Source organism: Mustela putorius, unplaced genomic scaffold, assembly GCF_011764305.1.
Source record: "Mustela putorius furo isolate JIRA1106 unplaced genomic scaffold, ASM1176430v1.1 tig00000682_pilon_pilon_pilon, whole genome shotgun sequence".
NCBI lineage: Eukaryota > Metazoa > Chordata > Mammalia > Carnivora > Mustelidae > Mustela > Mustela putorius.
The window spans coordinates 3,064,772-3,087,644 of NW_025421443.1; the positions used below are offsets into that span (position 1 = coordinate 3,064,772).

At 34.4% G+C, this 22,873-nt stretch overlaps 1 protein-coding gene and 1 long non-coding RNA gene across 6 annotated transcripts in view; one reads left to right on the forward strand and one right to left on the reverse strand.

Moving 5' to 3' along the window:
* Positions 1–22,873, forward strand: part of LOC106007199 — a 121,860-nt gene that overhangs the window by 34,433 nt on the left and 64,554 nt on the right. For 3 of the 5 annotated variants that reach the window (XR_001181783.2, XR_006607592.1, XR_001181777.2), the window contains one exon: positions 11,257–11,305. The exons of the other annotated variants lie outside the window; for them this stretch is intronic. This is a non-coding gene — a long non-coding RNA (uncharacterized LOC106007199). The remainder of the gene's footprint in view (positions 1–11,256; positions 11,306–22,873) is intronic. 5 annotated transcript variants of the gene reach the window in all.
* GLRA3 (glycine receptor alpha 3) overlaps positions 8,021–22,873 on the reverse strand; it is a 194,628-nt gene continuing 179,775 nt past the window's right edge. Inside the window, exon 9 of the mRNA XM_013063301.2 lies at positions 8,021–8,995. Within this exon, the coding sequence (XP_012918755.1) occupies positions 8,717–8,995 (279 nt within the window). The 3' untranslated portion in view covers positions 8,021–8,716. The remainder of the gene's footprint in view (positions 8,996–22,873) is intronic.

Below are 22,873 nucleotides of genomic sequence, written 5' to 3' on the forward strand. Positions count from 1 at the left end.
ACTGAGGTAACTTAATTTTTGAATAAGGAAGCAGGAAAACAAAATACCTACAATCTAGTATCATGTAGTTCAGTAATGATGGCTTCCTTTTAATTTAAGATTTCTAAGGATGGGTAATTAAAAATGTAAACTGTGCAAAGTTACAAAAAATACACTTAGAAAATAGGAAAGCAACTGTTAGCAAGAATAAATTGTGATAAAATACCTGAAGAAAAATAATCAATTTAGTGGTATTTGAAATGGTGGATATAAATGAGAATAATACAAATATTCTAAATCGTGGTAATACACATTGATTTTTAAAAATCAGAGTTTACCAATAAGCTGTACTCACATTATGCTTATTCGTGTACATTTTCTTTTTAAGTATCTATCACATACAGATATCTCCAGCACTTGTACTTACAGATGACCTTGCCCAATTCTATGGAAGCATTCAGTCAAGAGTCTGGTGACACTATATGACTATTCAAGCACAACTCAAGTGGTTAGTGAAGCCCAGCTCATCAGGGAAGATAATAATGTCAACTTTGCAAGGAATTTTCAATCTATCAATTTTCCTCAACCTTGGGCAGCCAATAAATATCTGAAATTCTGTAAAATATTGTTACATATAAATGATAGGTGCTCCAAAAAATGAGAGACAAGTTTTCACATACCATACTGCAGTATTTTCTTGGTTATTTTTTATACATGAATTTTCCTCTTTTTTCTTAACCACTAAACTCTAGTCTTCTCGTGTAGAAGGAAAAAATTCCAGATGAAAAACAAAACAAAACAACAGAACACCAATATTCCATTCTGAAATGGTCCTTATGGGTGAGTGAGATAAAAGTGGTTTAATAAATAAATTGATTTTAAGGAAAAGGTTTTCAAATAAAATTTATAAATATGATAATGTCAAATCACTGTTCTAAATAATAACACATCTCTCATTTTATTTTGAGAAGAAAAGCTCCATTCACCATTTCCTTAGCATATTTTATTTTAATGGAATGCATACATTAAAGGTTCTTTGCATGGTATATGACTGGGCTTGTGACCAGATGTGATAGTCTCCTTCAGAACAAAAATCTAGTATGACTTTTATCAGGAAAACAGCACGACCCTTTGGTAAAATTTGATCTTTATAAAAATGGGACAAAAGAGGTATCCACATTCTTGAAAAGTGTTAATTTTTATTGGTTTTGATCAAATTATCTATAGTTACATGATAAATACCACATATCGTACATGAGTTAATGACTCTTATTAGAGTTTGCTAGTTGCAGAATTGAACTAAAGACAATATCATGAGAAACAAGTTGATAAAATCATGCATACATTTTTAAATATATTTTCAGCATAATGTCCTGAAAAAATATGACATCATCTTGACAGGAAGACAGACAGACATCAGACCCAGGAAGACATGTTTTAAATCTACAGAAAAATAGTTAACACCATAAAATAGCAATACTTTTTTTTTTTGGTAGTCTTTTAAACATTTTGATTCACTAATAATAAAGTCACTGTATGCGATATTAAGATGGCACATAGAAAATATATGGCACATTTTCTTTTTCGTTTCTCTCCACAGCATATTCTATAATATTCATAAAATGGTGGGATACTTCACTCTATTTTACCCCCCCCAGTATTATCATCTGAAATACACTAAAATATAAATTTAAGGAATTACAGAATGGCTATTGCACAATTCATAGAGATGAAAGTGAAAGAGTGCAAAATTATTCAAGCATGTTTAAACACAGCCTTACATCCAAATCCTTTCCTGGCCTTTAACCCACAGCTCCTTTCTCTTGGTTCACATTAACAAGCCAGGCAGGTTAATGTGCACACTAGTGGGGCTGCCTGAAGGCACCTTTGCTAAATGTCCCTCAAGAAAAAAATCACCTATTAAAATAAAACAACTTAACTTATTATATTTTTATTCTAGCTTTACTCTAAAGATATGATTTACATTTGGCTGATAGTTTTTGTAATGCAGACTATTTTGCAGGGCTTTATATAATACCTTCATATGATGAAATATATTTTGAGGGACTTAATTGAAAATTACTGCTATGTTATAGAAAGACATTTAAAGTTACTGTAAATAACTTCCATAGAAATCTATATAGACAATTAATTTTATATTGCATTATTTTATGAACCTTACAACATCTTATCATTGTTTAACACATAAAGTGCATTTTTAAATGACTTAAATAAGAATAAAGCTAGTTAATAAGGGGTTGAGAAAATGGCACTGACTCAGCCTAAACATAGACAAAAGATATGAAAAAATAAATGAAGCCCTGTCTCTAGGGAATGAAGTAGACTTATTTGCAATTTATGAAGTAAAAGCCATTTCTTAACAAAGATTAGCTTTCTTTTATCATTTAGACCTATGTCACGATGGAACAGGCTGCCTTCAGAGTAATGAGCTATATGTTACTGAAGAAATTTTGAAGAATGTGGATAATTTTCTATCAGGAGCGTAATGATGAAGATTCTAACATTGGGAGGGAAGTTGATATGAAACACCTCAAAGGTTTATATTTTGATTTTAAGAATGTACATGAGAGCTAAAATGAATTTGAAGAAAGAAAAAATTATTTAAAAATCAGGTTTAAGTAGAATATTTTGGAAAAATAGGTTTATGTACATTCACATCAATTGTTCTCAATTGTGGAACTTTGCCAATAATACAGAATTTCATGTCTTACTCCAAACATATTGCATTCAGCACTTAGAACAATGGCAGATTCATATAAAGTGTTTGACAAATATTTGTTTAGTCAGTGATTGGATTATAACCTTCTGTGTTGAAACTCAGCCTGGATATATTTTTAAAGATGCATAAGGGATTCTGATGTACAGCTCGTGATTAGAATCATTATTTTTTAAAACAGTATTCTATCACCTCTAAAATTTTCCTTTTATGTTGCTTACGAGTGAACCATAAAAAATACTGAGAAAAATACCTGCTAAGACATGAGATCATCTGGCATTTCTGGTGATTACTAGATGTCTTTTAGGAGAATTATCTGACAAATATTTAGTCATTCTTCAAAGACAGTCTAGGAAGTGTTTTAGAATTGCATTGTTAATAGTTGGTGAGAATTTTGACTCCTATAGCTTGTCCATGCGTTGTTGAGCCAAAATAGGATGCTTCCATCCTTAAGAGATGGCCAAATGAGATGACCACAGTGTTCATATTTCCCACCAAGAATGATTTATATTGAAAACATATCACAACATTATTAACCTTTGTCCAGAAAAGTTGACTTCCTTTGCATTTCCAGTTTGAAGGAATTTATTCCATTAACAACCTATGAGTGTACGCATGCACGCGCATATGCGAATGCATGTGTGCATAAGAGATGCGAAGGGGAAGAGATGAAGGCAGCGTTAACATGGGAAGGGTAGAAGAAAAAGAATGAATAAAAGGATCTTTGCTCTTAGCTCAGGATTTCTCTTTCTATTGGTCTGATTTCTGGGAAGAGCTTCTCTGGAATATTTTCCCTGCCCTTGCTATTTTCAAACCCTTTGTAGTTTTATTTTATGCATAGGCTCTAAGATCTTTGTAAAGAAAAAATAAGCATCATCCTACCTCTTTTTTAAGTAATTAGAATAGCAGCAGCCTCCCTATGGACGTTCACTGCTTAATATCAATATGTTTCTGAAGAGAAATGGGGCCGGGATAAAAGTTTAAGTTTAAAGTAATTTACCTTAATCCAACTCATAGTGTACATTGATTGTTTACTCATCAAGAGTTTATATAGCAATGAGATTATGAGACTGCTCTATTTTACCACTCTTTGTAGTACTCAACAAGAAAATAAAAGCCAATGTATCTGCTGAGGAAGACACACTTAGAAAGGAATAAAACTGCAATCGGTATAATGGCGATTTCAGTCAATCAATATAATACAATACAACTGATACAATCAATATAATACAATCAATACAATATACATTGTATTTTTGAAAATATTGTGTTAAAAGTCACCGGACTGTCTTATAGCCACAAGCAGTAATTCTTATTTTAGTATCCCTTTGAAATGTGAAAGTGAATGAATTGATACACTTCAAGACCTACAATATATATGTCATGGAATCTGGAGTTAACTGTGTGCTTAAAGACTAGTTGGTGATTACTGAGATGGACATGGTTATTTTACACTGTCACAAACGTCCTTGTGCCCGAAATAGAGAATGCAGTAAGGAATTATGAAGACATTGTGGAGAACAAGACATGGTTGTCATTATATTCAAAATTTCAGTCTTTTAGAGAATTCTCATCTTCAATTCATACCTTTCCATTGCCCATTATTCAGATAAGTTCAGTTAAAGAAAGGGGTCTTGTCAAAATTACTTGAAAAACTGTACCAGAGAGTCCTTTATTTTTGCTTGAGCAGATACAGTAATTTAAAGAGATAATAAAATTTGTCACTTTAAAGATTTTACAGTCCTTGTGGCCAAATTTTTCTCTGAAATGCAAATGAAACCAAAAAGTGATGATGCACATTTATGCTTGTCAGAACCCATTGTGCTGTTTCAGTACCTTTATAATAGCAAGTAACAGTCCAGGATCCAGGCCAAGGCAACAAAATTGTCTGGTTCCCAAACCGAATACCCAAAATAACTAGAAAAGGTGTTTATCATAACTGTGCTTAATAGGTGATTGTAATTCAAAAGACAAAGTTGCTCTTATAAAGATACAAAAATATATATATATATATACATACTCTGAGTCACCAGACAATTCTTGACCAATCTTAGTGAACTAAGATTACTATTAATATATATGCTATTTTCTATTGATTATATTTGTTTTGGCTAGATTGTTAAAATTCAAATCCCTGTGGTAGAAACCATTCTTTTTCTTTTAATATGTTTAAACTCATCTCATTATTTTATAGTCTTCGCCTTGTCAGCATCAATGAATACTAATAGACTAAATGTAAGTTTATGTTGTATACATGGAAAGGCTTGCTTTCTTTACCAGTTCAGCATCAACTAGGTGAGAAACACAGATGGTATGGGCTGACAAATTTTGAAAGATTTTGCTATTACCTCTGTTACAAAGTATAAGAAATCTGTCTTGGAGTAAGAGACATGACTTCAAAGATTGTTAATGATTGATTATTCTAAGGACTGTGGTACATTTTCAATTTAAGAGTTGCATTTTTAGAGTGCTCTAGTTGTTGTCTGGGACATCTACAAATATTGGTATTGCCAATTTCCTACTTTTTCATGTGAGAGTGTTTTCTACTTTTAATATTGGCAATTCCCATATTCCCTGGAGTTGATTTCATGGATGTGTACTTTATAGATGAAAAGAAAACATAACTACCAATGTAATGTTCAATCCTCTGAAATGACTAGCAGGTCGAATTATATCATGCTGAGAATAGACAAGTATATTTTTAAAAAATAGGATGTATAGTATGGAAGACAAACATGTATTTCTCTTAAAATCACAACAACTTCAACTACACAGAACGCTAAAGTAGCTCACAACTTTCTTCTGTTAAACATGTTGGCTTACTTTTTCACATTTTCTTGCTAAAATTTCCATGGTCTTCCATAAGATCCTGGGAATTTGTAAACCTAATATATCCATATTTTAGGGATAAATAGCTTTTAAAGCATTTATAGTTCAAAATTAGGGTAAATGTTACCAGACTATACCTATAGAATAAGAATTAATTGTACAATAAGATAAGTAGTCATAGAATCTTTTAAACACAGCAGCTGGGAATTGACTAGGCTCTGCGCGTGAGTAACTGCCTTGGAGAAACACGTGGAAAGGTTAGAGAAATTTTAAAGATCCTTGGCTTTCTTGCTTCTACAGTTTCATTCTGGAATCTATTTTAAGCAGTAAAGAAAGTTCTAGATCCCCACTATAGCTGACCTTCAATTCTAATGTTTGGGGAAGAAAATAATATGGCATCTAAATGCTAAGATACAAGGTTTTATAAAAATTCATATACTATGGAACCATAAATTTCAATGGTTGAGATACATAATACTAAGAAAAATTATACTAAACTGCCTGTACAAAAGTTACAAACTTTCTAACATGGCTTCTTCAAAACAATCAGATTATCCGTATTAGAATTTTAACTTGCATGTGGGTAATTAGTGTATAAGAACACATTTGAATTTTCTCACCATTAATAGTTTTCTGTTGGGTTAATTGAAAAATTAGGGTTTGACATAGGGCTTACTTACTACTGCCTTGAGATGCTAACTGCGATATAGTTTTCCAGTTTTAAACAATCTGTAAACATTCATTTGAGGGGACACATTTCTTTAAACAGTTTGGAGTCAGCCATACAAATAATGTTATTGTTGCCATATGAGTCAGGACCATCAGAGTATTTTCTTAGTATAGTAAGACAATGATAAACATATACACCCAAGCAAAGTAAGTATAATACTTTTAAGATAAGAGATTTCTACCATACCAATTCTTCTGCTGACAAGTTGTCTTGTGGCTAGTATTTTTTCCATTCAAGTTTCAGGGATAAAAGAGACATTTTTTAATATTGTTAGATATTAAACAAGCAGTGTCTGTGAGTTTCTTTTGGGGAATAAGTTCGTTATGTTTCTATTTGCTTCTGACAGAATTCACTTAATTGAAACAGTGATGGAGAACTTTTGAAATAAGATGTGTAAAGTACAGAAAAATATATTCAAGTATTTCAGAGACATATTGAGACAATATAGTTTATCCTAACTCTACAATACCCAGTTTATCCCCAGGGAACACAAACAGCATGTCTGGCTCTAATCTGTCTTTAGTACAAGAATATATTCCCATGGTTTTGATTCACACACAGCAAATGAAGAAGACTGTGTTCAACTTTCAGGCACACAGTCCTCAAAGTAAGTAAAGAGTAAAAATTTCTTCCAGTTGTGGCATTTGCATTTAATGACAAACATGTTTTGTTTTTATTGTTGTTGTTGTTTTCCCCTCATAGTGTTTTATTTATAAAGGAGGGCAGTTTGGTCCTTCACTAGCAAAAATTGCTGAGTAAATGTTATTTTTTCATAAGTTATTTTTAAAAACTACTATTGGATAGACTAGAGCTCCATAACATTGAAAAATATTTAACTTTAAATGGCAGTTCTTGCTTTTAGTTTTAGTGTGGTTAAAGTTCAGAAAATAATACCATTTGATTCAAAGACTGGATTATTTTTTCCTCTTGAATCTGAGTTACTTATTTTCTTAATGTTTTAGATCTTTTTCTGTCAATCATTTGGCACCTTGAGTTTCCATGTAGCAAATCTGACCAACAATTAAATGTATCTAAAAAGCATTCTAGAACTTTTAAAAAATACAACAGTACTGATAAAAAATAATGCAAAAAATTGCCAAACTGAAAAGAATCATAGTCAGGTATAATCTCACCAATAACTCTATCATATATTTGTACTTAATTACACTGCGTGAAATGAGTTAATGCCCCATTGCAGTTAAAATAATTCCATGGGGTTGCTGATAAATTTTAAGTAAAAATTTTATTTAAAATTATTCACATCTAGTGCATGGCATATATATTGAAATCATTAATTCAGAAATACAAAACAACCAATCCTTATTTTATATAAATGACTTATCTATATAATTTAAAATTAAAATCTTCCCTCCTTACATTGGGAACTAAGAGTTTGAACCCATATAACTTTGATGGGAAACTGTTCTTGTTAAAAAAACTTTCATAAATCCATTTTTGTTTTAATTAAATTCATTTTTATCAAAATGTAAATACTACAATCCCATTGAATTTTAAAGTCTCATTCTAAGATAAAATATAAAAATCTTACTGAACTTTGTTCAATTATATCAAAACATTAAACATAATTACAGATAATTAAGCAACTGTTAAAAATCCAACAAAACAAGGGTGCTGGCTTGCATTTTGCAGTGTTTGGCAATAATTCCAAATACACAGTTATAACACTTATTTAAAAACAATTCTCTTGTTTTCAGTATTTCCATCTTCATTCATAGAGATCTAAAGTTAAGAAAAGTAGATTTTATATATAATATGATCTCTTAAGCCATCTGTTTTAAATTTACAAAGAGGGACATTTTGTTTTCTAAACAATCAAATTTAATTTTAATTTTATAATTTGAATTTTTTTGGTAGTACATAAGTTGATCCCATAACATTTATATGTACAATCCTCTGTTACTGAGTTTTCTGCTGAATTAATTGATTACTCTTCTGTTTTGCAGCTACACTATGAGAAAATATTTTAAAGCCTCAAGCTACTGACTTTTAAATCTTCAACATTTCTGCTTTTTCCAGTTACAAAGTTAATTGTATAAATTTTACTTTTGTAAGATTTAACGTCATTGCACTGAAAACCAAGAATTTCCAAAGCAGTTTTCACATGTACTATTATGTGATATTATATAACAATACAAACACATTGGCAGTAATACTTCCACTTACATGATATACAGTGAAAGGACAAATAATCTTAAATTAATATGAAATAAAATCCTCATAATATATATTTTTGTATCCATCAAAAGACTCTTAATCTGCCTTGTGACTTTGCATAGCATATCATAAAAATACCCACCCATATGCCATTTTAATATGATGGTCATCGTTTGTACGCCAACAAACCACACACGTATACACACACCTATGGCAAAGAAACTTTCTTTTGAATTGATCGTTTGCACTTGCATTCCCCCAGAGGCTTAATCTTGTTGCTGATGAATATCCTCATGCCTAAGAATTTTATAGATAACCCAGTAGAAAATATTAAAAATCAAAAAGGCTAATGGGAAACAGGCTCGAGAGATGGTGTCAATCTTCTTGGCTCTGTCGATAAAAACCTTCCTCATTTCATCAGGGCTTTTCGGCATTACCTGGACAGGATGGTTTGGACCCTTTGGGGTCACACCATCTTTTGCTTGCAGACAGGGTCCCATTCCATAGGCTGTGAAGCTGAATCGACTTTCCCTTACCTCATCATCCTGTCATAAGAAAAACAAAAGAAAACATTTTAGTCATGGAATAGAACCTGTATTTCAGAATCATAACTAAAACTTTATCATGATAAATGTTACCATTATTGTAACAGAAAGATAACTGAAGCATATAAAGATTGAGTTGCTTTTTTCCCCATTCAGGTTTTATTGATTTATCCTGTTGCATCATTTAAATGTGTCCACTAAGAAATATGAAACTCTTAACTAACGTGTTTATTGGGAAAACTACAAATTCTGGTATTGTCTCCATATTGCTAGAATAATTAAATAGAGAAAGAAAAAGAACCTAGTGGGATATTATGTGTTATATATTCATATACCAGGTTTGCTTTACGTTATGTGTTTAAATGGGTAAATATACGATGTCAAAGGGCGAAATATCAAATCATTGACTGGATTTTTCTTTTTCATAGAGGTAAACTTTAATGTTTATTTCCTATGATTTTTAGATTACTTCACTGGAAAATACAGTCTAGCTTAAGAACACTGCTTGGTTTTTGTTATCCTCACTTAATGTTACTTCTCTCTTTTACACTAACCCATTTAGAAGACTAAAGATAGTCACATGTTCTAGTTTATATGAGATTACTTTTCAGGTAAATTGAGTTGAAATTATAAATGAAATTTGGCAGAAGTTTATCTCATGTTAAGGAAAAGTGTTTATTATGCTCCAAAACCTATTATTTAAGTTACTATGTTACCTTTCTTTCTCTTGAATGTTGCAAATTAAATAGTTCTCCATATATGTGTGTGAAAAGAAAACCAAAATTTAAAAGAAAAATTGTTTCATGAAAATGTGATAAGTGAAGTGTGCTCATGATAGGAAAATATGGTATTTAGGAGTTTATAATTAAAATCATTAATGAGCAATTTACTTTAATGCACTTATTTAGAATGTAACAGTAGATGATTGCCAATTAATTGGATTTTTGCTACTAAAACTGAAAGTTAAAAAGATATTTTATGAAGTTGCTATAGCCCTCTCTTTTAACAGTAATATAGGAGACAAAAGTAATTGCTTCAAACACTTGAAAAATTATTTTGGGTCTATGAAAATAGACGCTCAATGAACAGTATATTACAAAATATGAACATGAAAAATGGAAATTAAAATGGATTCTAAACATGAGAAGTTGAGCAAAGTTGATGTAATAATGTATAAAATGGTTTTTTGGGAATTATGGAGTGAGGCAAGTTCACATGACAAAAACATATAATTATTGGAAAATAGTTAAACCATAAGATTTATGAGCAGTTGAATTTTGAGGAAACAAATCTGAGATAAAAGCTGATGATCCTAATTACACATAACTACTGTTGTCATCTTATAAAAATAAGAAATTGATTTTTCAATACTCTTTAGTAAGGATGTTCATTTATACTGACAATTTTTTTTTAGCCTCCATGGGAATTTTAAAGCTAAATTATTATTTGCCTTGAATTTCTCTGTTTTAGAAAAAAATGAATATACAAGAAATTAAACAGTAAGTGCTAAATTAACATCCTCATAATTTAGGAAATCATGCTGGTGTTTGCATTCCAGAAAAAAGGTATAGTTTGTTTGAATAATTTATATAACTTTGTGTGCACATCAGCTGACTGCTGAAGTATAAAACAGCCTCTTAACCTTCCTCAGCCCATGTGTTGAAAAAAAAATCTATCTCAAAATAGGGCAAGAGTCATTTTTCAATGAACATTTACAGCGAGGTATTGACATATTCGTTGAACCAGTTAAGAGATAAATTACAAAAATACTAAAGTTTTAGGATTCTAGCTGCTGTGTTTTGTAAAGTAGGGTTCCTTTACTTTCAGTCTCCCCTGGTTTTACTAAGAAACAACTGACATATACCTCTGTATCAATTTAAGCTGTACAGCGTGATGGTTTGATTTACATATATGGTGAAATGATGATCCCAATGGGTTTAGTTAATACCCATCATCTCCTAGAGATACAATAAAAGGAAAAGGAAAAAGTTTCTTCTTGTGGTGAGAACTCTTAGGACCTACTCCCTTTCCTGTAGGTCATACAGAAGCATTAGTTAGCTCATCATGTTGTAGGTAAGATAGAGTCCTAGTACTTATTTATCTTGTAACTGGAAGTTTATATCTCTAACCACTACTCCCACTTACTCCCTTTCTAACCATCTATTTGGAAGAACTTATTTTCAGACCTTAGAGAAACCTACCCCATTACTCATCTTGAATTTTTTTTTTTTTTTTTTTTTTTTTTTTTTTTACGATTTAAGCTATTCATGGATCGGGCGGTTATTTTCAACGGTATCCTTCCACATAACTGTGAGTAGAGGGTTAACATCAGACCTGGGCTGATGAATGACTGCTGCTTCTTTGCACATTTCCTTGAAAACAATAGAGTTAAGCTAAATGGGGAACATGGAATTGGGTACATTTACTGCACAGAGGTTGTTGTGTGGGGCCCGAAGGCCTTTGGCCTACGTGACCAGAATGTATACAGGCTTGGTCGGAAATCAAGGCTGTGGCTTCTCTGTGCCCAGGGGATAATACAGGCCTTGACGTTTGCCCGTGGCGTGCATCTCCATGCACCTGTGGATGAGGACAAGAGCAGCTGTGCTCTTGAGCGACTCCCTTGTCTCCCAGTGAGATGAAGATGCTCGGTCTGATGGGTTAGCTGCTTCCCATGCTCCCATAGGACCAAGTAAACTTCATAATAGGTTATAAAGCCTGTTGTGTCTGGGGGATTTGATTGGCAACTTTCATCTCGAATTTCAGCAGTGGCGACGGAAGTTGAACTGGCTTTCAGATTGTTTCACACTCACTATGGCTCAAAGTTCTGGGAGGGAGTTTGGTGAGAATGAGATCCTGATCCACCCTGGGTTTGAGGTTGCCAAAGCTCTGCAGAAAGTGACTGGGATAACTCTTGCTATTGGAATGTGGCTGACACAGAATTCTCCCTTGATGAACTGACAGATGGCTAATTAATGACATAAAACTGAAACAGACCAGGGTGAGGGAACTGAGAGGAAAGTGACTCAAAATGCAAGGAGTTTCTTCTCTTCTATTTCTTTGATTATCTGTGAAACTGAAACCACTTGGCAGAAAGAGGAGTTAGAGCAAGGAGAGCAAGCAGCCTGGGCTCAGGATGAACGTGAAAGTCCATTCAGTACTTGGAAAGACTTGCATTTTATCCTGATAGGACTTCTTGGCAAACCCAGGGAAGCAACACTAGAAACTTGTGAGTATCCAACAGCCCTGTCCAATGGGAATCTAATGGGAGCCACAGACAAAAATCACGTGTATAATTTTCCATTTAAATTTCACATTGGTTAATTTTAATGAGATAAAAGAAAGAGGTGAAATTAATTTTAGTATTGTATTTTCTTTAATTCGGTAGGCCCTAAATGTGATTTAAACATTCCTTTGAAGTAAAAATTAAGGAGATAGTTTACACTCTTTGTTTCATACTAAGTCTTGAAACAGTGTATATTTATTTGTAATACACCTCAGATCAGACTCTACATTTCCAGGACTCGATAGCCACTTGTGGCTTAAATATACCATTTTGGATAAAGCAATAATAACGTAAAGAAGCTGGGTCTCTTTACTGTGAAATAGCAGCCAGTATCTGGGGAATCAATCTGGGCTTTTTGGATCTTTAGGTTACTTGCCACAGGGATGAAAAAACATGAAAAATAATGTTGGCTGTGAATTCTAACTTTTAACTTGCAGCAGCTACTGGCAGTGGAATCAGTGACCCTTTTGACTAAAGCCTGGGGTGGTATGAGGCTGTGCTGAGAACCAGCACCCTGGTTCCCTCAACTCTGGTAGATGCTACGATTAGCGGCTCCACCAGGTATGGGTTCTCCATGTTCTCCTTTTGGAAAGGCAGGAGGGTGTATATGACTCATGGGGATGCTTGCTCTGACAGCTGCCATGCTGGTTTCACTGATGGGAAAACTATCTGGGCTATTCAGAAGAAAGATCACGGCCGGAGATAAATCTATTAGCTCTCTTTGGGTGACTTTTAAGACACAGAATGAAAAATGACAGGAGTCCTATGAAAGATTTCCTGGCACATGATTGCCAGCTGGGAGGAAGGAAATCTGTTGCAGTTCAAGCAGCTGCTTCCCTTAAGGAACCCCGTTAAATCTGCTTTCATCTCAAAAGTTAAATCAATGATGCCGATGGGGAATGGAAACAGAAGGCCCTGAAATGGGCTGCTGAGGTTCCTTCATCCTTTCAGGCAGTTGAAACAAAGAAGAGTGGCTTTGAAGGTCACGCTCTCCTTGCCCAGTCCCGAGTGGGATAATCAGTGGATGTCATCACCTTTGGCTAAATGCATAATTGGAAAGGCCGCGACATGTGAATGAACAATCTTGCCGTTTCTGGCTTGAACTTAATCTTGGGCTGTTGTTTGTTAGCCCAGCTGTAGTTGGATGGATGTCCTAACATGGGAAGCCCTAAGAACTGTCTCAAACTTCCCCTGTGGGAACCATTAAACAGCAAAAGATTCCGGGAAGGTAAACGAAATTCTTAGCTCTGATTAAGGAAATACTGGAAGCAGGGGAGGGAGCTAGTCCTTCATTTCTCCAGAAGATCTAGGTTGATCTGGCTTATGATAAAGCTAAACGAGGCCTGCACTCTGACTGCTGACCACTTGGGGTCACTAAAAAGTCGCCCAACAGCTTCTACCGTGGTAAATGGTAAAAACTGAAGAGTTTCAGGACAAAGGAGGCTGGCATGACTTTTTTTTTTTTTTTCTAGATTTTATTTTTAAGCTATCTCTACACTCAATGTGTGGCTCAAATTTGCAACTCCAACAACTCCAAGATGAAGAAAGAGTTGCATGTTCCACCAACTGAACCTTCCAGGTGCCCCAAGTCGGGTCTGCTTGGGCAGACTTGAACAGGGCTTTCCTTCCCCCCTCCGTCCCCCACCCAGGGCTTTCCTTTCAAGGTCGATATAAAGGAAAAAATCTGATGCTGTGTGTCTTCAGGTGGGGTAGACCCAATTAAGGAAACCTGAATTCTCCTGCATATTATCACAGCCTGGTTGGAAACAGTTTGGTCCAGGTCACTTTCAAAAGGAAGTTAGTTAATGATAAATGGTAGCTTCCCTTTCTGAGGAGAAAGTCAAGGGCGGGTTTAGAAACTAGTGACTAGGGAGAGGAGGCTAACTAATCCAGCTGAAATTCAGGGCCCAACCTGTCCCATTTCTGGAAATAATCTGGGTAAACCAACTAGACACAATTAACACACAATAAAGGACAAACTGTTATCTCTTCTGCATCCCACCATGAGAAAACCAGTTGTAGCACTATTTGAAATTTGGCAGATACATTTTTATTTCTATGGGCCTCTTGTATAAAGTGACTAGAAGACAGTCTGAATTGGAAAGGGGAACAGGGACAAACAGAGAGGTCTGAGGCAGGCAATAGCCCAAGTAACCTCTCTGAGACCTGAACATTCATCCCTGCTAGGGGCATCTGCTACTAACACACCTAGATTGGCATTTCTGGAAAAGGCTCAACAGTGGTGCCCTAACATGGCTGCCAGAATTCAAGACTAGAAAGCTCTCCATGCTGTGAGTAGGTTTAATCTATTTGAATGACAACTACTGACATTCTCCTGTGCTTTGGCAGAAACAGTCCCCAAATCGAAGGAACCTGAAAGGCATCAGCCTATACTTAGGTTTAAAATACCTATCACGCTGGGGCACCTGGGTGGCTTAGTTGGTTGAACGATTGTCTTCGGCTTGGGTGGTGATGCGGGGTCCTGAGATTGAGTCCTGCATCAGGCGCTCTGCTCAGCAGGAAGCCTTCTTCTCCCTCTGCCCCCCAACCCCACCCCACCACCCTGCTTATGCTGGTGCTCTCTGTCTCTGTCTCTCTCTAAAGTAAATCAATAAAATCTTTAAAAAAATAAAATAAAATACCCATCATGTTATGATAGGTAATGTCAGAAAGGTATTTCAATGTTAGTGACCTAAAAAAAAATGAAAATGATATTATTTAGGAACAAGCTAAGGGGATTTACTCAACCAAAGTAAATCATGGCCTGTTTGACAATGGACCAGAGATGGAATCTCTAGTCGAGCTTCCTGGAGTAAGTGATATGAACCTCGTGATTCTCTTCCCACCGAAACAAAACAGGTCACCTGGTTGACCAATGGAAACTTTTACAGAGAAGATCAGGGCTCAAACCATAGCTGAAGTCAAATTGAAAAAAGTGTAGTTGAAGAAAGAAAGGTAAGTCTACAAAATGGGCTGACTTGAGAACCAGCATGTGTGGCAGCATCAGGAGAACTGGTTCTTCCTCTCAGAGTCAAAGACTCCTGACCTTAGCCAGTGGTTTTGCCTCATGCTCAGGCAAATGGGCTGGTCAGGTAGACATTTAAGAACATCCCAGGGTGGCTAATGAAACTCCTTATGAATATTCCAGGGCAGAATTAAATTAGGTCAGGTAATCCCTGCCTAGTTGCTGTTTCAGAAGGGGACTAGAAAGCCAAAGCAGATGTCTTGGACTGGCCATGGAAGTGGTCGTGGTGGTGTCCAAACCACGCAGCAATGGATAAAACCATGACAGTCCTCTATTGTGCAATAGAGCCATTGATGTAGTGGGATCTTGACCTGAATATTAATGAAAGAAAATATTGCTTGAACATTGCCTTTGAGCTAAATCTCCTGAGAGTAAGTGCTAACACAGAGCTGGCAGATGGAATAGTAAGGTCTTTGATTATGGTTCCTGGAGGATTCAGTGGATTTTGGCAGAAATAGACAGTGAGTCCATCTTGGTCTTTGTTTACACTGTTAACAAGCCACAGCTGAAAATACTATTAATGGCTTGGAACAAAGTGTTTTTATATCAGTCTGTGCTCCTGAAACAGATCTCATTGGAGAAAGGAATACATTTAAGCATGACCATGGTATAAAATGGCCCAAGAGAACAACATAAAACAGACACTTAAATAGAAGTTGGAATGAGCAATTAAAACACTTGTTACTGAAGATAGGGTGACAAGGACGTGAGCAGGCTAGTTCACTGGATGAGTGTGTCGATCATGTAGCTATGAATGACCATAACGAGGAATGCCTTTAATAAGTTTCTAGTGTCTGATGGTGGAAGTGTGAGGGTCGGAAGCAATGCTGGGACACAATTCTGTCCTTCCCGCCTCACGGGTGCTTCTTTTGTGTTATAACAGTTCTGATGGAAAATATGAGTATATATTGTATACTTGATATAATGGTTCTAGGACCACGATTGCATTTTCTAGCTAAAGGGATCATTGCTGCTTATGACACATATCTTTTTCTTTTTAAACTAGGAAGATATCCGTACTCTCTGTTTGTGAGGGGACAAAAATATCTGATGTGTTTGAGTCCCATGAAACTTCTCCATTAGAGGAAGATACTTTCTTTGCTCTTTCTCCCGCCTTTTGACCATCTATAAAGTTAAGTAAATGACAAATGAAATCAAAGCTTATTTCTGTCTCGTAAGCATGGTTGCTTCCTAAAACCGGTAATCAGGGTTTTGGTGTGGTAATGAACAAAGCTACTTGATATTTAGATTTTTTTTTAATAGAAAAATTGACACACTGGAACAATTTAAACTTAATCATCTTTAGGTAGCGTGGGTCCCTTATAAAATTTGACAACAACTTATAAGATTACCATCATTCTACATGCATGCAATAATGATAGTCTTGGGGAAGGCAATGTTTCTCATACAAGGCTAACACCTGTCTTGGCGTCACTGGGAGGAGTTGCTGAGATCCAGTTTTCTAGATAGGCAATTGTGGAAGTTCAAACTTAATAGCCTTTAGCTTGTCCCACCACCAAGCTCTCTCGGTGACCAGAACACACAGCCAAGTTGTGGAAACAAGCATTTCCAAGAGGCACAAAGTATCTATCTAGTAGTTTTGAATTTTTAGTGATGCAACAATCTTTGGATTCTTCTAATACTGTAATTTAGATTTTAAGTGGCACTTTATGAAAACACAGTCTGGGATGACTTTTGTGTTAGTATTTAACTATTATTTTATTATTTAATAATTTCTGCTTTTAAGGAAAGCTGTTTCTAAGTAGGACTATACACAAGGCAATCTATAGATCCGTGTCTTTATCCGTTTTTAAATCAATAGCATCAACGGTTATCCTGGACAATTGGCTTCAGGTAATTATGCGTTACAGTGTGATTTGGTGCATTATTGTTCTCAAAAGCACCTGGAAGATGATTTCACTAATGTATCATATTTCCAATTAATTGTGGAGTTGAAAAAATAGAAATTTTTGGAATTTCAGTAAAAACACTTCAAATACTTATTCCCTGGTAATGGCAATGACACCAAGATATTGAGGAGAACTTAGGTCCTAAGAATTTGAAAATAGGTTGGGTATTTGCAATTATGAAACATATGTGCTAAGAGAAGCAATTTTCAATTATTTCCTATGTCGCAAAAACATTAGATGATCCAAATTTAAAATCTGACTCAAGACTGACACTCAAAGTGCAAATGTATAATTAAGCATTCATCACCTGTTGCCTGGAGCATGGATCACCTTCATTATTTAACTCTCAAATTCTTGGTTTCTTATCCCAGGGAAAGAGTATAGCACTATCTAGCAAGGTTTTTTAGGGTGAGGGAAAGAATATAAAATGCTTAATAAAGTACTCAAATTAAGGTTATTGTATTTTTCAATATTTTGTTTATTATAATTGTGTTATTATGCATAATACACAACCTGAAAGGAAACTACAAATAACAACTGGAATCATTGTCCTCTTAGGTATTTTAAATACCAAACTCTCAACAAAGTACTATGTAAAATAGGCCGGCCCAGTTGCTGACTCTGTAAATGGCCTTGCACTTGGGTACTGTTGCACTAAAAATTAACCAAGGGCATAAAACTGAAGAGATAATGTTTCTGCCATAACCTTCACTGTCATACTGTTATAATAGATGGGTTTTGCTATCTGACTGCTAAGATTCTTTGCAAATCTAGTTTCTGCAATCAAGGAGTCATCAGTGTTTTGAACATGTTCTATGAAACAGCACAAGTATTTTGGATGTGCCCGTGAGATAAGGCACATGGATACATCTTGCTTCTTCAGAAACAGGATATCAGTTCTGTTGGGTCAGCTTGCAATCTGGCCCAACAGTCCAGATGGCCAGAGAATGAAGGAGAGAACAAGGACCCTCGGACTGCAGAAAAATCATGTGATTTTTTTTTGTCGTTGTGCTGTTAAATCACTGGGCTATAGCAGTTCCCCCCCTCCAAAGGCTACACTTAAAATAATAATTTTAAGAATGGATGAAACATTTCCAATAGATTACTATTAATATTAGATTATTAGAAGGAGCATCAAACTATTTTATAATTAAAGTAATTTCTTTGTTTTGTAAAACTCAGTCTTAAAATTACCCTGTGTTTATGTATGTTTAGCTGTACAGTGATATTCTTTATTCCAATTAGTACTCAAATATTTCTTGGACATAATTCAGTTTTCTGCAGTCATCTTCAGCTTGATTTTCTAATAGACTAAAGGCCAAATGAGCAAAGGGTTTAGACAAACACCTAAAACTTTTGTATCCAACACTATGTGTTAGCCAATATTTGATATTCATTAAGTTAAGCACTTTCCAACTCAAAATATAGGCATTGATTAAAAGATTAAATAGAATGAACTAAAAATGAGCAAAAGAACATGGCTGATTAAAAAGGTAAAAGTGAAGAAATGGCTTAATTTATTCACAGATAAAACCTTCCTAATATGCTTTAAGCAAGTTAGAAGGGTAGGCAATGAAAAATGTAAAAATCCATTTAGTTAGTATATAATTCTTTCAATAAGAGGACCCGTTTTCACTAAGCTTGAAAGTGAGAAAAATGTTTCAGTAATTAAGCATCGATACCACACTGGGAAACATTCCATATGCTTTTTCATTTTCTTAGAGGATTAGGCCAAAGACTGACTCATACTAACATGTATATTATAACTAGAAATATTAAAAATAGAAAATCCAAGCGTAGACTTTGTCATTCAGTTGAATTGTTTCATTTCCATCACAAAAAGATATATATTAACATACACGTGAGATAAGAATTAATTTCCTATCCTCTTCTTAGTCCTCAAAAATGACCAAAGAAATAAAATCTCATTTTTGGGTGTGGAAATGGTGAAGACATGAAGCTTACTAATGAGTGGTAATAAAACATAGATCCTCTAAGATAGCATGAGTGATGATTTATTGTGTGAACTGCTGTGAGATACAACACCATTAAATACATTATTTTCATCCTAATGTTTCTTCCCTGGTAGGTGCCTTTGTGTGTTCTATATACATTCAAGATGTTCAGTAATTATGCCAGAGGTCTTTCTGTTGAAATCATTTTCTGTAACTTCTAATTGCCAGATAGGAAAGTGACAAAGGAAGGAAAAGTGAATTGCTATTAATTTCCACTTACATGATTTCAATGTGTGGATTTTGAAAAAAAATTACTAAGGAACATAACAATGGCTTATTTTTGCTGAGAAAAATCACCATCGCTTAGAAAATGCTGAGGTAAGATGAACTATGTAAATAAACTAAAAATTCTTTTTCCAAAATAAACACGAGTTGAAAATAAAGCATTCAGTTTAATACATTTATATACATTTCTATATTATTTCGAAATTTGGAAAGCTTAAAAAATATAATTATAGATGACGTTAAAGATACTTCATAGTTACAAGTCAACTGTCAATATAAAACTCTTTGAAATCTAATTCCCAGGAGAATTTTGCATTTATTGTTGATGACACATGAATTAGTTATGAATTAGCCAAGTTCATGTTTGGTGTATTGAATTTAGATTCAGAAATGGTCTGGAAGTTGTTAAATGGCAAAATGTAAGCTTAAAAAGATGAACACTTAAAACAATATAAAAATGGAATACATGCATTTTAGGAGATTGATGAGAAATCAGTAAAATACTTTTTAAACACCCATATATCTAGCTCTAGCACAGTATGTTAGATTCATTTAGTGTGAACTCAGAATTATGGACTAACATAAAATAATACATTATAAATAGACAATTTGTTGTAAAGGCAGTATGTACACTTTAATTTGAGATGAAATTCACTATAATGCATGTAAAATTAGATTAAGTAGAGATTGTATTAGTTTGTTGAATACTATTTTCCTAATCAGATATTTCAAAGGGTCATAACTAAGAATTAGGTGTATTTAACACAAACTCCAGAAATTTGTTTGCAGGAAATCATTAAATTCTTACAATATCTGCTTTACCTGAGAGGATAAAATTTCAAACCCCTGTAAATCAGAGTCATTGAGATTCACATTAGTAAAAACAATCATTTGTTATCCTTAGAAATTACCCTGAGTTATTTTTGAAGTAAGACAGCATGTAAACACGTAAGTCAATAAAATAATGACAAGTTTTGTACAGATAGTCAAAATGCAGTCAGTGATATCTTAATCGTAAAAAGATAGCCATCGTGGCTCGCAGAATCTAAACTTGGTGGTTCTTTCTCAAATCTAGAACTAACGGTCCATCTTTATTTCATCTGAGCATGTACATAATAACGACTACACAATAACAAGCAGGAAGCTAGAGGCGCTAGAATACCGTGGGTCATGTCTTCTCTCCGCAAACCATTGCATCTGTACACCGTGATGCAGGAGAAGCTACGTGAAATGCAATGCAACCCCGTATCAGCCATTTCTTTTAAAAAAGAACATAGATTCAGAAACATTTTGGCGCATCTTTATACCCTTGCGGGATTAAAGTGATGATATCACACGTGGGAGGAGCAAACTTCTGACCAAAGTATTTTCATATCATGCATACACCCATACATATACAGCACTGGGGAGAAGCGTCTAGGACATGGTGCAGTGGGTAATCAGCACACAGCAGGCTATGGCAGTGTGGGGTGGGGAACTTTGGATGCAAGAGCAAACTTGTAGTCTTTCATCAAAGACCGCTTATACCTTAATAGGGAAAGGGTCAGATACAAGAGATTCCGTATAATGCTAAGCCAATGCTGAACCAAGTTAAAACTTTCCTAGGAATAGTGTAAGGTCCCCTGCTGTAACAAACTTTTTATATTGAAACTATTTTATTTACTTTGCCTATTGTGCCAACTTAGAGTGCTTGGGGAAACTATGTTAAGTCTGTACTCGTGAAGATAAAGGACTTGGGACCAACATTTAGCTCATTTAGACTCATTTAGATTATGTCAATTTAAAGGTTTACATTGCTCTGTTTCTAAGCAAAATACATATTTTTTTAAAAATGATCAATTTGGTCAGCCCAGAGGGTCATTAGGTTGAGAAAAACAGTTTTCAAAAAGTCAAAATGGTCACCCCCAAATTTGCATTATTACAAAATAAATGGAATGCATAAATTTCTAATGAATGTCTTTGCATTACCATACTGTTTCTTTTAAAAAAATAAGTATTGATTGATTGCTGCTGAAGTAAACCTAAGTTTTCATCAGACTTCTTTGTGCATTGTTCTTGTAAAGCAATACTTAATTAAATGTATTTTTTATACTAAGGCTCCTATAGGCATTAACTGCTTAGTTACTAGAAATTTAAATATATTTTCTCCCAAAGAAGCTATTTGTGTTATGCAAACACAAAGCAATTAAAATTTGTCAAAATTATAGTTAAGATAATTAAGTAAAAGTAATTGGATCAAGTGAATTTTTTCCCTCAGGGCTGAAAAAATAAAGGTGAAGTGGGAAGTGCCTAGCTATGTTGGGAACAAATATACAATATTAGTAGAAAAAATAATTGAATGATTACATGTTATAATATAAGAAAACTTAGTAAGTGCTTTAAAATAATACTGGCTCTAGATACATTGTATGAAATTGAGAAACTTTCAATTAGATGAATGTAACATGTTTCTGGTCTGTGCATCTAATGTTATAGCCATTCTTAACCAAGGTGTGCAGCAGAATCATCTGGGGAGGTATGTTTAAATGCACTTTATTTCAGAAATTTAGTTTTGGGTTTTTTTTTTTAAGATTTTATTTATTTATTTGTCAGAGAGAGTGAGCACAGGCAGACAGAGTGGCAGGCAGAGGCAGAGGGAGAAGCAGACTCCCTGCTGTGCAAGGAGCCCAATGTGGGACTGGATCCCAGGACGCTGGGATCATGACCTGAAGGCAGCCGCTTAACCAGCTGAGCCATACAGGTGTCCCTAGAAATTTAGTTTTAATAGACTGGACTGTTTATTATTTCCCAGCCCAAATTCTTGGCTTGAGTATGTTTAAATGCAATCATCGAATGCTATATTATAGTGGTCCATTCCAAAACTAATCTGCTCTAGCATAGACTACCTTTCTAACTATTCAGCTATTATATTAGACATGTGACCTTGTGATCTCTTTTTAATCAAACATCTCGAAGGATGCTGTTATCAAATACCAAAATTGCCCCTTTATTATAAAGAATCTCAACTTTTCTTAATATTAAGAAGGGATTCTAGAGATACATAGGTTGGAGAAAGTATTTTATTTTTGCCTTATTTATAGTTCTCTACTTTCTGACAAGAAACGGTGCATTTAGAACTTATTTGTACAAATAAATTTTCATGAATTTTTGGAACTAATTTTGTCAAGACAAATTACTATTTCTTCCATGTAGACTATTATAAGATTATATGTGTTATTTTTGTTTAATGTATATTTAAAGATCATTTTGACAAATCAAATAACTCAGTTGGTTAGATGAAGGATAATATTTAAATATCTTTACTGAGTGAGGGAAGACAAATGGAGGTTGAAAAAGAGAATATATCCTTAGCTGAAGGGTCATGATGATTGTTTAACTTTAACTGTGCAAGGGGCTGTGTTTCCCCACCAAACACTGCAT